This window comes from Setaria italica, chromosome V (assembly GCF_000263155.2).
Source record: "Setaria italica strain Yugu1 chromosome V, Setaria_italica_v2.0, whole genome shotgun sequence".
NCBI classification, from domain to species: domain Eukaryota; kingdom Viridiplantae; phylum Streptophyta; class Magnoliopsida; order Poales; family Poaceae; genus Setaria; species Setaria italica.
Genome location: NC_028454.1, coordinates 33,979,409 through 33,993,404, shown reverse-complemented (window position 1 = coordinate 33,993,404; position 13,996 = coordinate 33,979,409). Strand labels below are relative to the sequence as shown.

General features: G+C 42.7%; 1 protein-coding gene across 1 annotated transcript; it reads left to right on the top strand.

Moving 5' to 3' along the window:
• On the top strand, positions 1–11,883 carry LOC101778958 (LEAF RUST 10 DISEASE-RESISTANCE LOCUS RECEPTOR-LIKE PROTEIN KINASE-like 2.5). The gene is made up of 3 exons (XM_004969567.3): positions 1–709; positions 1,068–1,142; positions 10,756–11,883. The coding sequence occupies exons 1-3, from the start codon at positions 97–99 to the stop codon at positions 11,805–11,807; spliced, it is 1,740 nt and encodes a 579-aa protein (XP_004969624.1). The 5' UTR covers positions 1–96; the 3' UTR covers positions 11,808–11,883.
• Positions 11,884–13,996: the final 2,113 nt, after the last annotated feature.

Sequence of the window (13,996 nt, the reverse complement as noted above, 5' to 3'; positions counted from 1 at the left end):
TCTGCCATTCCGTTTTCTCTCATCAATCTCTCCCATCCCAGCACCTCCTCTCCCCTTCCTCGCCTACGGTTTCGTCTTTCAATTCTATCCCCCCGCATGATGCCACAGTCTCTTCTCATGCGGCTTCTCCTCCTCGCCGCAGCCGCATCCGCGGCCACGGCGGCAGGTGACGGCTGCAGCACCGGCTGCAACCTCGCGCTGGGATCCTACAACATCGAGCCGAACCAGAACCTCTCCTACATCTCGTCCCTCTTCGGCATCGACGACTACCGCAAGCTCCAGCCGTACAACAACCCACGGTTCGGAAATCTTGACTACATCCAGGCCGGCCAGCGCCTCACCGTCTCCTTCCGCTGCCAATGCCTAGCGCTCCCGACCTCGCCGTTCTCGACCTACCTCGCTGGCTCCTTCCCCTACAGGGTCTCACTAGGCGAGACCTACAGCAGCATCGCCGCCCAGTTCAACAACCTCACCACCGCCGCATGGCTGCAGGCCACCAACAGGTACCCGTCTAGCAACATACCCGACGGCGGCATAATGAACGTTACAATCAATTGCTCCTGCGGATACCCGGGGGTGCCACCGGAATACAAGGTGTTCCTAACCTACCCTCTTCGTGACGGGGAGACGTTTGACTCCGTCGAGGAGAAATACAGCTTCCCGGTGCAGTCGGAAATGGACAGCAGTATCGTCTATATCCCTCTTACATGTGAGGATTCTTGCTGCTGCCGCTATTCTGCAAAATGAATTCGTAAGGTTCAATTTAGCTTCATCTTTTGGAGATACTTTTTTTAGTATAAGTGTTCTCATGCGCGTCTTCTTCGGATACAGGTCCAGATTTCTTGATAATGTGTTCACTTGATACTGCAGATGCTATTGTATTTTTTTCTATAAACTTTATCAAAATTAGAGAGGACTGACTTATGGCAAAACTAAAATAAGGAAGTAATCTGAACTACTACCTACATATTGTAAATCCCCTACGTGGACGGAAGCAGCACTTCCATTAGCCATAGCCACTATTCTTAATTTGCAGTGGAATTAGCTGACCAAATTCTCGAATCCAGGGTCTTCGGCCATTGTTGCACCGCCGTCAGATTCGCCGAGCACTGGTCCTTCGAGAAGCAAGACACTCATAATAGGTAAATATATCGTTCTCCCCCTCTCTTCTGTGTCCTATTGTAAAGGCTCCCTTCCAATCGTTTGTTTTTCTTCCCAACTCCACTTCTCGATTGTTTTTACCTATGCAATGTGCGGTGCCTGTGAGCCTGTGACCCCAGTGACATGCAACTCTCAAACGTAGCACACTGCTACAGCACACATGAACATCCTGATGCCCAGGCCCGGACCCGGTGTGGGGGGGGGGGGGGGGGGGGGGGACTGGCCCCAAAAAGGAGGGGGCCCATCCCATATATACATGTAGTATAGGTATACGTATTTCATGTCCACAAGGCATTTCCTGAAAACCCGAACAAGAGGTATATGTCATTTATATAAGGATCGAATGTCTAGATATACGGATACAGGAAACTAGTCACTGTTTATCTCATATTTTTATAGTTACTGCGCTTCAAAAAAAATATATTTTTATAGTCACTAGTTTCCGGTAGTTATTTTCAACGACGCAGGATTGGTACTGATGTTTTAAAACAAGGCTGTCAGAGTAGGATCTTCTTCTGGATGGCGATCCACGCAAAAGAGCTAGTACGTTCTTATTTGTATCTTGACGGATAGAGTCTTAGATGCTACCTGATTCTTAACCAATGGCTCGAAGTGCATGCACACGTGATGTTTTTAAAAATCATATTAACATTAAAATACATTATACACACATACACGCGCACACGCACAAACCTTTACACAATTCTAAGAAACCTTTTCAACAGCCCGCTAAATGGGTTTGTAGAGGCGGTTCTCCCTCCTATCTCTAAGCACAAGCGTAGTCTCCTTATCATCTATGCGTAGTTTAGATACTACCTCACCTACAATAGTACATCTTGACTAGACAAGAGAGATGCTATTCTTTGACTTCACTTTCTGAATTTCACATTCTACACAATCTTAAACGGAAAAGTTATCCACTACAAAGTTTTAGATCCGTTGATCATTACAATTTTGTCACAGAACACATCTCCATCAGAGGCCATTTCAATACAGGAAATCTTCCGACTAGCGACGGATAAAAAAGTATCATAAACATGTTTTTTGCGTCATAAACCGTGATTTATGACACGGGAGTGACGGAAACCCTTGGTCATTAGTCGAGCGTCATAAACCGCGACCAGTGACATTCCTTATTTCAGTGCGTCACTAAGATAATGTAGAATGAAAATCCATCCCACATATCATCATAAAACTATTTTGGAGGTTGCGCCACGTTGGACAAGAATCCAACGTGGCTCCGATGTGGCAGAGATGTTATAACGATTTCAATTCATCACAGATTGAAGCCCGGTCCATGTAAGAGCCTTTATGAGCCTAATTTTGTTGGGTCATTTTTAGCCCATAGGTTTCCGCGCTATTTTATGGGCCGAAAAATGTTTGTTCAACGCCATATTGGGCCTTTTTTCTGGACCCTAGCCCATCTAACGAAGAGCCATCATTGCATTTTGCACTATTAGGCTTTTTTTCTAAGCCCTATCCCATTATTGCATTTCGCAATAATATATTCAATTTTGGCTGCTGATCACCATCACAATCACAAATATAAAAATAGCTCATTTCCAACTTCCATATTGTTCAGATCATAATAATCAATGAATAGTTCACCAACAACAATAATGCAACATACAACAAGTTAAGCATCAATAATGCAACATTCAATAAAAGTTCATCAGCAATAAACAACAACTTCACCAGCAACACACTTCAGTTGAGGGAAGGATTCACCTATCTCTGACTGGTGCTGAAGTTTATCAAGCTAGAAATCAGAGAGTGCAACTCCTTTGTGCTGTTCTTCAAAGCTTGTAGCTCTTCTGTCTGAGACTTCAATGTTATTTCTTGTGTTTCATCCCTCCATCTCAGTGCACCCATCTCAGACTCCTGTTCAACAATCTTTTGCCAAAGTTGTGCCCCTTTCCTCCTTGTTTCTCACTCACAAGATCAACTTGTATTTCTTCTACCTGTAGTGCGGTACCAACCCTAGTCCTTTTCTTCAAGGGTGGGTGAATGCCAGCAACCTCCCGAAATATCCTAGATTGGACAACTTCAGCCACTGCTTCAGCAGCAGTCTTTAGTTGGTCATCTCCAGGTTGGTTGACTATTTATTCCATTCGAGTCTAATAAAAGAAAGAAAATGAAAGATCTCACAAAAGTACTCACAAATATTTCTAGTGTTGTTGTTGCAAAGAAGAATGCAAAGTAAACAAGTAAATGGGTGCCTTTATTGGAGTGGTGTAGTCATTTTTGCTACAATGGAAGTTCTTGAAAAGATCTATTGGAGTTGGGTCTCCTTCAGCATACTTCTTCCTCTAATATGATGTGAAAACAGGCATAAATTGTTAGCTTGGAACAAGGAGCATGAGCAAGTTCATCAAATAAAGTACACAGCAAAAACATGACTTGTTCAGTTGCTTACCACAACATAAGCCTGTGCAACATAGCTTCTAGATCCTGTGCGCTGAGGATACCTGACCGCTCCACAATTATCAGTGTTTGTAGTACACCTCTCCTTTACAATAATGAACACTCGTGTAGGATACATGAATAAGAGGAACAGATCATTACATGAAAATGTGCTAGTGGCAAGTTCAAGTTCTATCATACCCTATGTGGTGAGCTAGACCACATCGTAACCAGAGCTTTCCACTGGTCGTCACTCAGATTGGTCAAAGGAGCTTTGGTTGGAACTTCATTTGCTGGAACATCATTGAAGAACTTTTTTTTGAGCCGATACCTCCCATGTTTCTGTTGCGACTTGAGCATATCAGTTCCTGCCTCTATGACAGGTTGACTGGTAGTGTCAATGTCAACACAAGAGTAGTCAGAAAAATGGATGAAAAGAAAGGATGTAAAGAACCATGGTAGTAGATGAGTCGATATATACACACCACCAGTTTGCGAAAGTAGTTCTTGAGATGTTTTTCATCATCAGTCTTATAGTCCTTCCAGCGAGTAAGGATCGATATATGCCCACGCAGTATGATCCCACCGTCTGATGTAAACTTTGCAGCTTGCAATGGTGCATCTGGCGGTTTGAGCTATTCTCGAACATGGATCGGAAGCTTGGTGTGTAACCCTCTGCTTATCCTGTCCAGATTTCTACCCAACCTTCTTGAATGCCGTGGCACTTGAGCTCTTCTGGAAGGGCGTGCATCACCTAATAATTTTGTTACAGTCATTTATGTGGTGTGTGTTAATAATGATTTGGTTGATCATGAAGACGTTCCAATTTTTTGGCTTTGGGAAAAAGAGATCAAATGACTTACCTTCGCCAGTTGTCATGTAGATGATGTCCTCAATGTGGGTGGTTGTTGCTTGGCCTTCGGTTGGCAATTCTTGTGAATCAGGAGTCATCCCATCCGAAACACCTGCCTGAGCTAAAGACAATGCCTTTGCCTTGGTTCTAGTCACTCTAGGAGGCATACTGTCAGAGGCATCAGGTGCTCGAATTCTCTTGGACAACCCTCTTCCCCCGCTGATAGGTATGCTATCACTTATCTGATTGGACAAATTGCATAAACAAAAATAATGAGAAGCAATCCTGCATAACTGATACGAGAAATTTGGTAGGCAGCAATAGATACCTCGTGTTGGCATGTCTCTTGGTCAAATTCAGGCCGTTCCTAAGATGGGTCATACTCTGGATCTGGATCTTCACTTCTTTCACTTCTTGTTTCATCGGTATCCTTTCTTTTTCCTTTTGTACCCTCTTTAAGGATGCTTGCGACTTTTCCAACACCGAGGGAAGACAGTACCTTCTAGTTCCTTAAGATACATGCAACCATCTTCTGCTTGTAAGGAGTGAGCTTCGTTTCTTTATGTTAGGAAAAGAAAGAAACTTCTATAAAATTGTCCAACCACTGAAAACGAAACAAACTACTGTACAAGAAACAAAGTGCTGCAAAATCTAAAGGTAGAGTGCACCAAATAAGATCCAATATAGTATGTTCCTAGCCAAAACAAGATCCAGTAAAAGATGTTCCTACCCAACCTTATACGAGCCGAAAGGGCAAACTATTGTAAAAGAAATAAATTAATATAAAATAATAAAGGTAATACCCAACCTTGTACTAGCCCAAAGGAAAAACTAGTAAAAGAAACAAACTAGTGTATACATGGGAACTGCCAGATCTGCAAACAAGCAACAAAGTAAAAGTAGTAACAAAACCAAACAAGGAAACACTTTAATCACAACACAGAGGATGCTTAACTGGGGAGGAAATATTGTACCTGGTTGTTGATTTTTCCTTCGTATGACCTTCCCGCCTGGTGCCATTGCGTCGCTGCTAGTCCTATGGAAGGAGATGGGAAATGGTTGGCAGCTATGAGGGGAAGACTGTGGATGGCAGTGAGCATGTGAAAATTTGGTATGGCGGCGAGTAGGAGGTGAAGATCTGGAATGGGGGCGAGGAGAAGGTGAAGATTTGGGATAGGGGCGAGGAGGTGAAGGGAACTGATGGCGGAAAGTTTTTGGATACAGAAAATTTAGACGGAGGGAGGGAAGTGACGGGGTATTTGGCCAATTGGGTGGATGGACCAATCACATTACTAATATACCCTTCTACTATGATGGTGGATGAAACGGGGTGTTGTTGGGAAGGTGGGAGGAAAATTGACATTTCACATCTGTCACACGGCTTGGTCCGAGCGTTCGGATATTTGAATAGCATGTCGGAAAAATTTTGGGATTGGTCCGCACTAGGCAATGGCGACCAAAGGATGTTCCTCTTAGTAGAAAATTCCTAACAAAAATCCGAATAGTGGAATGTCTAGTAGTCTATTCATGGACGTTTCTTATTCTTGGTACAATTAGCATAACCTGTACCAAAACTTTATTGGTAGAATTAGAAGAATCTGGACCCAGATTCAACAAATTATCATTCAAAATCTTTGTTATATCATGGGAACACTTTCAAAAAGTCGGATATTCCTTTATTTGGTACCGCTTTCTCCGTTTATGTACTGCCCCGCTTATATTGAAGTGTAATAAGGGAGATAGTATCATATCATATGATGTCTTATAAACAAGAACAGAGGGCGTATTTAGGATGGAGAACTACTATATATATTGAGTTTTACATTGGGAAACCAAAGAAACCTCCCGTCTATTCAGTGTGCTTACTACGATTGGAAATCTTTGTACCATCCCGGCAACATTGGAAATCCTTATGCCATGTCTTCCATTGGATGTGTTTACTACTTAATCATATGCGCATTGGAAATCAAATAACCCTTCCTTCGGTTGCATGTGCTTACTTACATGTCAACATTGGAAACCAAAGAAATCTCCCTTCGATTGGGTGTGCTTACTACTTATTTATGTGCACATTGGCAATCAAACATCATTTTTTCCGATTGGATTTGCTAAGTACTCAATCATGCGCACATTGGAGATCAAACATTGGGTTCCTTGTATCGATAGCATCACTCATTACATGATGACAAGGTCGGATAAGTCTCCTTTTTGGGTGGCGGAAGACTAGAACATGCCATGCCTGTATTACCGCATGTATCCATAATCTTAATCCACTCCATCAACTCAAACACTTGGAAATCTGAGTCTTCAACACCCCTAGAATAGTTAGATGATCTAGCTTCATCCACAACTTGAAGACGACATGCCAGCCTATCCGCTTGGTCATTCTGCACCCCATTGGTACCGAACCAGTTATAAGACTTGTCCGACTCCAGTACAAACTCCACCAGATCACCAATAGTTAAAACCTAAGCACAAAGCCCAGGCAAAAATTATTACAAGGCTCAATGAAATAGTTGGTTCGTAGATGACAATGAAACACTTATTGTTCAAATCGAATACAACAATCAATGGCAACAAAATAATTATTTAATATTTTACCTCTTTGTCATCGGGGTTCGAAGAAGGTGCCGATGTAGCAAGATTGGTTAACAGAACAGGGTTACCAGGAGCTAGAGATACATGATTATTTGGAGGAGGAGGAGCAGTAGTAGCAGGTGCATCAGAGCCTTCCGACGTAGTGAGACTAGGAGCAGGTGCAGGACAATCTTCCGACGTAGTAAGACCAAGAGCAGGTGCAGGTGCAGGAGAGCTTTCCAACGTAGCGAGACCAGGAGCAAGTGCAGGAGAGCCTTCCAACATAGTGAGATCAGGAGCAGGAGCCACCGCAGGATCTTCCTGAGCTTGCAAAGTAGGTAGACCAGGATCATCCTTAGCTTGCGAAATAGTGAGACCAGGATCATCTGGAGTAGCAGCAGTAGACACTTCATGATCATCCGGATCTGTAGCTATTTCCACCACATGATCTTCCTTTTGCTGTTGCGAGGCAGTAATATTAGGTAGAACCATGAGTATTGATGCATTTGCTTCGTCACCGTCGCCACCCTTATTTGCGGGAACAAGTGTGGAATCCTTTTCTGCTAGGGTCGTCGTTGATGTCAACAATTGTGAAATTCCAGCTGAACTGTGATGCGGCACAGAGATTTTAGAGGTTTTACCCAGTTTAGTTGAAGGCATGATTAGCAAGAGGGTCTGGCCGGTATGTGGGAGTAGAACACCTTCTATTTCTTTTTACCCATTGTATATGGAGCTTCTTGCATTTTGCATGACTCCCCTTCCATAGTATTCAACATGTGTAGATGTGTTCTAATGCCCATCTCTTCCAAATCAATCCTAACATTGATCATGTCCTTTGTCTTGCCAGCAATTTTAAGCAATGTTCCAATAAGGTTTTTGCATATGTTTTTCTCAATGTGCATGACATCAAGATTATATGGCAGCTTCAGAGTTGTCCAATATGGCAAATCAAACAAACAAACCCTTCGGCTCCAACACTGTCCGGGTTCCCACTTCCTTTTCTGACCTTGAGGAGGCTTTCCCGGTTTAACGCCTTTAACCTTCTCCAGTTGTTGATGAAGCTTTTCACTAGTAAATTGCTCTGGCCTCTCACCGTTTTTAGTATTACCATCAAACTTTGCTTTCTTTTTTCTTCATGGATGGTCAGTTGGAAGGAAACGACGATGGCTAATATAACATATCTTGTTCTTCAATCTCCTTGAGCAAGGATCCTTATCCCAATGCACACAGGCATAATAACCTTTCATGAGTCGTCCCACCAATGTGCTCAGTGCTGGATAATCATGTATGCACATAATAACCGTAGCATGCAGTATAAAGGATTGTTAACTACAAGCATCTATGCATCGACATGGTCCAACAGCTCATCTACGAGAAGTTGCAAGAAGACATCAAAATCCTTTGATGAAGAACTCGGCCCAGGGATCAATAATGCCATCATAAAGTTTTATTCTTCCATGCATACCCATGGTGGTATGTTATACGACACAACAAATATGTCCACATACTATATGAGTTGGTTATGTTACTAAATGGATTGAAATCATCAGTTGCAAGGCCAAGTCTAATGTTCCTACCAAGTTTAATGTTCCTAGCATCTTTTGCAAATTCCAGCTAATTTTTATCAAAATTTTTCCATAGCTCACCATCAACTAGATGGCTAAGCTCATTGTCCACTGGTTGTCGCTTCAACTCGTGCCATAGTGCATCCTTTGCGATTTTTATGAAAGAAACATCCTCTTCAGCCTTGAAACCAGCGGAAAATGCCACAATGCCTTCTAAGGAACACGCTTCTTGTTATCTGCATCTTTCCATCTTGAATCCGCTTCACAACACACTAGGCACACATCATGTTCCACTAGATCCTTGTGAAACAATACACAATTATTCTTGCAAACATGGATAGATTCATAGCCGAGTCCTATGGCACGTATGTACTTCATTGCATCATCGTAAAATGTCGGAACACGTCTTCATGGGAAAGCAAGGGATACCACCTTCAGAATCGCATTGAATGTGACATTAATGATCAGATAGAAAGACTTGATATGAAGTAACTTCACAACAAATGTAAATTGTGTATATTTAGATCCTAGTGACACCTTAGAGTTTATATGTTCCTTTATACATTCTAACATTTTCCCTCCAAGCACTTTAGCGTGGCACATGTCGCCTATCATTTCAGGAAGTCCATCTCTAGTGCCTTCATCCTCCTCCATACCCGATATGTGTTCGTTTTCCTGAACCATTTCTTGATCACCATCATCCTGCAGAATAGCATTATCCACAACCCCCTCATCCGGCAGAATTGCAGTTTTCTCAACCCCATCATCCTGCATAATTGAATTTTCCTGAACCCCATTATCCTGCAGATTTGCATTTTGCTGAACCCTATCCTCAAATGTTTCTCCATGATGGATCCACCTAGTGTAGGTGCTTGCCATCCTATTCAAAAGTAAGTGCAGGCTTACCACATATATAGTACATCTAGACTGATTCAGGCATCGACGACATGAGCATAGTATTTGTTCATCGTTAGAGTATCTACTCTTAACAAATTCCATGAAATTATTGACCCATTTCTCATGCTCGGGGGTAAATAGTCGACAACCGTGTATTCAACATCTATCCATCTCGGAAATTTTGGCGAATTCAACTCAAAATTATTGACCAGATTGAAAGACCTTAATGCGAAATGAAATTTTGATGAATTCAACTCAAAATTGCTGACCAGATTGACGCACCGCAGCAGGAAGCACTAGATTTGTATTGCCCTAGGACTGAGCCACCACGGGAAGGCGCAGATCTCCACCGGAGTGCTCCGTCCTGGCCGCCTTCTCTTTGTTCTTCTTTTTTCCTTATCGCGGGAGCGCGGCAGCGGGTAAACTGTTTTTTGGCTGCAGCACGGGCTTTTCTGCCTCCAAATACCACACTCACCTGAAACTTACCTTACATGTGGGACCCGATGGCAGTAAAGACTTCCCATTCGATCGGTAACAAGTTCGACCCATGGGAGGAGCATATTTTCCATTTTATTTTACCACCCTATTTATCAGCTTAAACTTACATGTGGGACCCTGGTTGGTTTATGATGTTTTCACTGAGCTTATATCGTCACAAAACCACCATGTAACAACAAGTGACGATTTCTTTTTTGCTACAGTGGCAACTTTTATGATGTTCCGTAACTTTATCACTAAATTTGCTCAGATCTGAAACTTTATGATGTTTTCAGCCAGAAACGTCATAGATATATGACGAGAACAAATACGTCATAAAATTTTTGTCATAGATCAACACATTTCTTGTAGTGTTTGCAAAATTAAAAGAGATATTTAAAAACCAGATCTAAGATATGATAGTGGATATTTAGGCATGTAAACAATCTCAAAATAAAAGGTTGTCAACTACAAAGTTTATGATCTCGTTGAGCTATAAGTTTTGATATAAAGTTTTTCTTTATCTAACTTTGGATTAAAAAGTTGCGATTATTTTCTTAAAACAAGGTTGTTTATATTTTTAAAGGCGTTTTTATGCGGACTGCGTTTTGAAAATGTGCCTACCTTCCCAGCCAGTCATGTTAAACGACCCCTCTAAAAATGTTCTAGAGGCTTTTATTATGTGAACCACCAAGTCGCCTGTAGAAAAAGGGGGCCCGCCTGTAAAGATTGGTTTTGTAGCTGTGACATAGGCAGGTTTGTTTTCGCACTACAATAATTAGTTGATCCATTACTATTGTTTGTTTGTTTTATATGTTGCAGCTAGCGCCTCGAGCGTATTTGGAGTAAGCATAGTACTTATTTCATTATTCCTGTGGTATAAGAAATATTATGGCTTGATTCCCTGGCAAAGGGGGTCAAGTAATGCATCAAGGATTGAATCTTTCCTGCAAAAGCAAGGAACTTCACACCCAAAGAGGTACAGTTACTCAGAAGTAAGGAGAATGACCACATCTTTTGCTCATAAGCTTGGCCAAGGCGGCTATGGAGATGTCTACAGAGGCAACCTGCCTGATGGCCGTGAGATAGCAGTCAAGATGCTGAAGGGCACCGAGGGCGATGGCGAGGAATTTTTGAATGAAGTGGCAAGCATTAGCAGAACATCTCATGTCAACATTGTCACTCTCTTAGGATTTTGTCTTCAAGGTTCAAAGAGAGCTCTTCTCTATGAGTATATGCCCAATGGTTCGCTCGAGAGATACACTTTTGGCAGCAATTCTACTGAAGGAGAAGACACTTTAAGCTGGGATAAACTGTTTGATATTGTCATAGGAATTGCACGAGGATTGGAGTATCTCCATACAGGCTGCAACACCCGCATTGTGCATTTCGATATCAAACCTCAAAACATTCTTCTGGATCAGGAGTTCTGTCCAAAGATATCTGATTTTGGATTAGCGAAGTTGTGTCGACAAAAGGAAAGCAAAATCTCCATTGGCGGGATGAGAGGTACGATAGGCTACATAGCGCCTGAAGTATTTTCAAGAAACTATGGTGCAGTGAGCAGCAAGTCTGATGTCTACAGTTACGGAATGGTGATTCTTGAGATGGTCGGGGCAAGGAAACAGATCAATGTTAGCACAGACAACAGCAGCATGTATTTTCCTCAGTGGTTGTACGACAACTTTGATCAGTTCTGTGGTGCCACCGCCTGCGAGATCAGCAGCGGCACCACGGAGCTCGTGAGGAAGATGATTATAGTTGGCTTGTGGTGCATACAATTCATACCTGCGGATCGACCTTCCATGAGCAAGGTCCTTGAGATGTTGGAAAGCAACACCATGGACTTGCAGTTGCCACCCAAGGCCTTTTGAGCCGGTTAAATAGAGCAGCAGCAGCCGAACTTGTAAACTTTGCGCTCCTCTTTATTACATATGGTATATTCTTTTAGTGAGCACCATATAATACTATACAAGGTGTTGGAGGGGTACACCATCTATTAATCCCGTATAACTAATAGACGAGGGTGCTCGGAGTTTTCCTCCCTATAAATATAAATCATCCCCCTCATGAAAAAGACACATCATATAATACTATACGGAAAGGTCCCTAGGTTTGGGTATCCCTAAGGTGGTTTATATGAGTTAGATTTTGCCTCTTCTACTCTGCTGCGTCGCCACTGTAGTCTTCTCCATTCCGTTGCATCGGCGTGCACCGGCGAACAGAAGAGCAGGTTTCCGGAACCAAACGTTCTTGTGATCCTGCACCGGGAGAGGACGAATAAGGTTTTTGGGAAGTGCTCCTCACGACTCGTGTCACGGCGTACTGTCGTTTTCAACGCCGGCTGCTGCGATCCGTCCGCAACACCACCGTCGTCCCATCAGCACCGCTCGTCATCACGGCTTCTCGTGTGCCGTGATCTGATCTGATTTTTAATCATGTTTTCTGAGATCATAATTATGTTGTTCCTGTTGTCTAGTATGTTAGAGTTTTGCATGTTAGGATTGTCTCTTGTCATGATTTATTTATTTTAAAAATTAATACAGCAATTACCTAATTATCCAATAAGATGTTGATATGTGTTAAGGCAGAATCTGACCAACAGATCTTGCACGGTGAACACGCGAGGTCAAAAACTGGTGTCAGCAATATGTGTGATTGACCGATCAGTACGAGCAGTAATATATATTGTTGTTGCATTTAAACAACAAAGGAGATTGCAGTGGTAACAAAAGAAAAGCATCATCTGACCAGAGCTTTCTATGGGAGCGTATGCTGAAATAGCATAATAGCTGCAAGCTGCATATCAGGTGGCAGCGTTCTAAAGCCCTGAATAAATGAAGAGCGGCTGCTTCGAGAGATGAGCGGTCTATTGGTGTCAAAGACTCAAAGGCACACGACGCGCTGCGCGCACAAGGGTACAAGGCGATCGCCGTTTTGCGCTTCCATGTCCATTTCCGAGTTCACGCGAATGTGATCATCCGAACGGCGGAACCGGGACTTCCAATCGGACGCAACGGAGAACAGAGTGATGCGGGCATGCATCCAGCAGTTCATCCCTTCCTTCCCCCAGCAGAAGTTTGCTACTCCGGCCCGAGCTCGAGAAGATCAGAAGAAGATCAAGAGCGATCACCTACAGCACAGATGAAATCCAGGCAACAAAAATGTTAGCAGCCGCGTGCGCAGGCAGCGGGAATAAAAAAGTAAATTCAAGAGTCGTTACGGGGCCGTGCCTTTGTGACCAGGCCAACAAGGCCTGATTCTCCCATTTAGACCCGGCCCACCAAAGCCACTTTGCAGACAGTAACGCCCAACTAAGACAGCCAGCTCCTATCGTCCCTCAGAGTACTGTCTATCATTCTAAATCAAATATTTATAACTTTGATTAAACCCATAGAAAAATATATTAATTTTTCGCAACAGCAAATAAATATACTATCAGTACATATTTCATGATGAATTTAGTGAAACTAATTTGATATTGTAAATGAGATGGTCGAAGTTAGAGAGGATTAACTTATGACAAAACATAAGTGAATAATAATTAAATTGGAATAGAGTGTATAAAGAGAGCGATGCTTCTCTTGTCTTAGTCCATTATGCAGAAAATCCGAGAAATTGACTTCCTACGTGCAAAATCGAAGAAAATCACACAAAATGAATACCCCAGCGCAGAAGCGGAGTAAAACTAGGAGAAATCTATCATACATAACGTGAATCCACGTTCCACATTTAAATACCGGAGAAAACTGACAAATGGAGAAAAAATCGTCAACCGTGTTAGGTTGTGCATAGAAGTACTTGTCCTTTTCCTTTTCGTGAAGCAACTCGCAATCCTCTTTTTATAGCAACCTTTCCTGATGGCCTCTGAAATTTAGTTTTCAGATATCACTACTGGAGAAAGTCCCATCACTACTGGTTGGGAACTAAAGGGTATTATAAAATTAAAAAAAAATTAAAATCCTTGTCGGCCTCGCCACCCCACCTCCGTCCTCTACCCCCGCACCGCCACCCCTCCACCTGCCCCGCCGCCACCCCCACCCCTCCGGCCCTCACCCGTCCG

What these genes read in the sequence shown, in the direction of transcription:
- LOC101778958 (XM_004969567.3), top strand. Translation starts at nt 97, where the DNA reads ATGATGCCACAGTCTCTTCTCATGCGGCTTCTCCTCCTCGCCGCAGCC. An exon ending in CGTCTATATCCCTCTTACAT is followed by an intron (nt 710 to 1,067) that starts GTGAGGATTCTT and finishes TCTCGAATCCAG; the next exon opens with GGTCTTCGGCCATTGTTGCA. An exon ending in AAGCAAGACACTCATAATAG is followed by an intron (nt 1,143 to 10,755) that starts GTAAATATATCG and finishes TATATGTTGCAG; the next exon opens with CTAGCGCCTCGAGCGTATTT.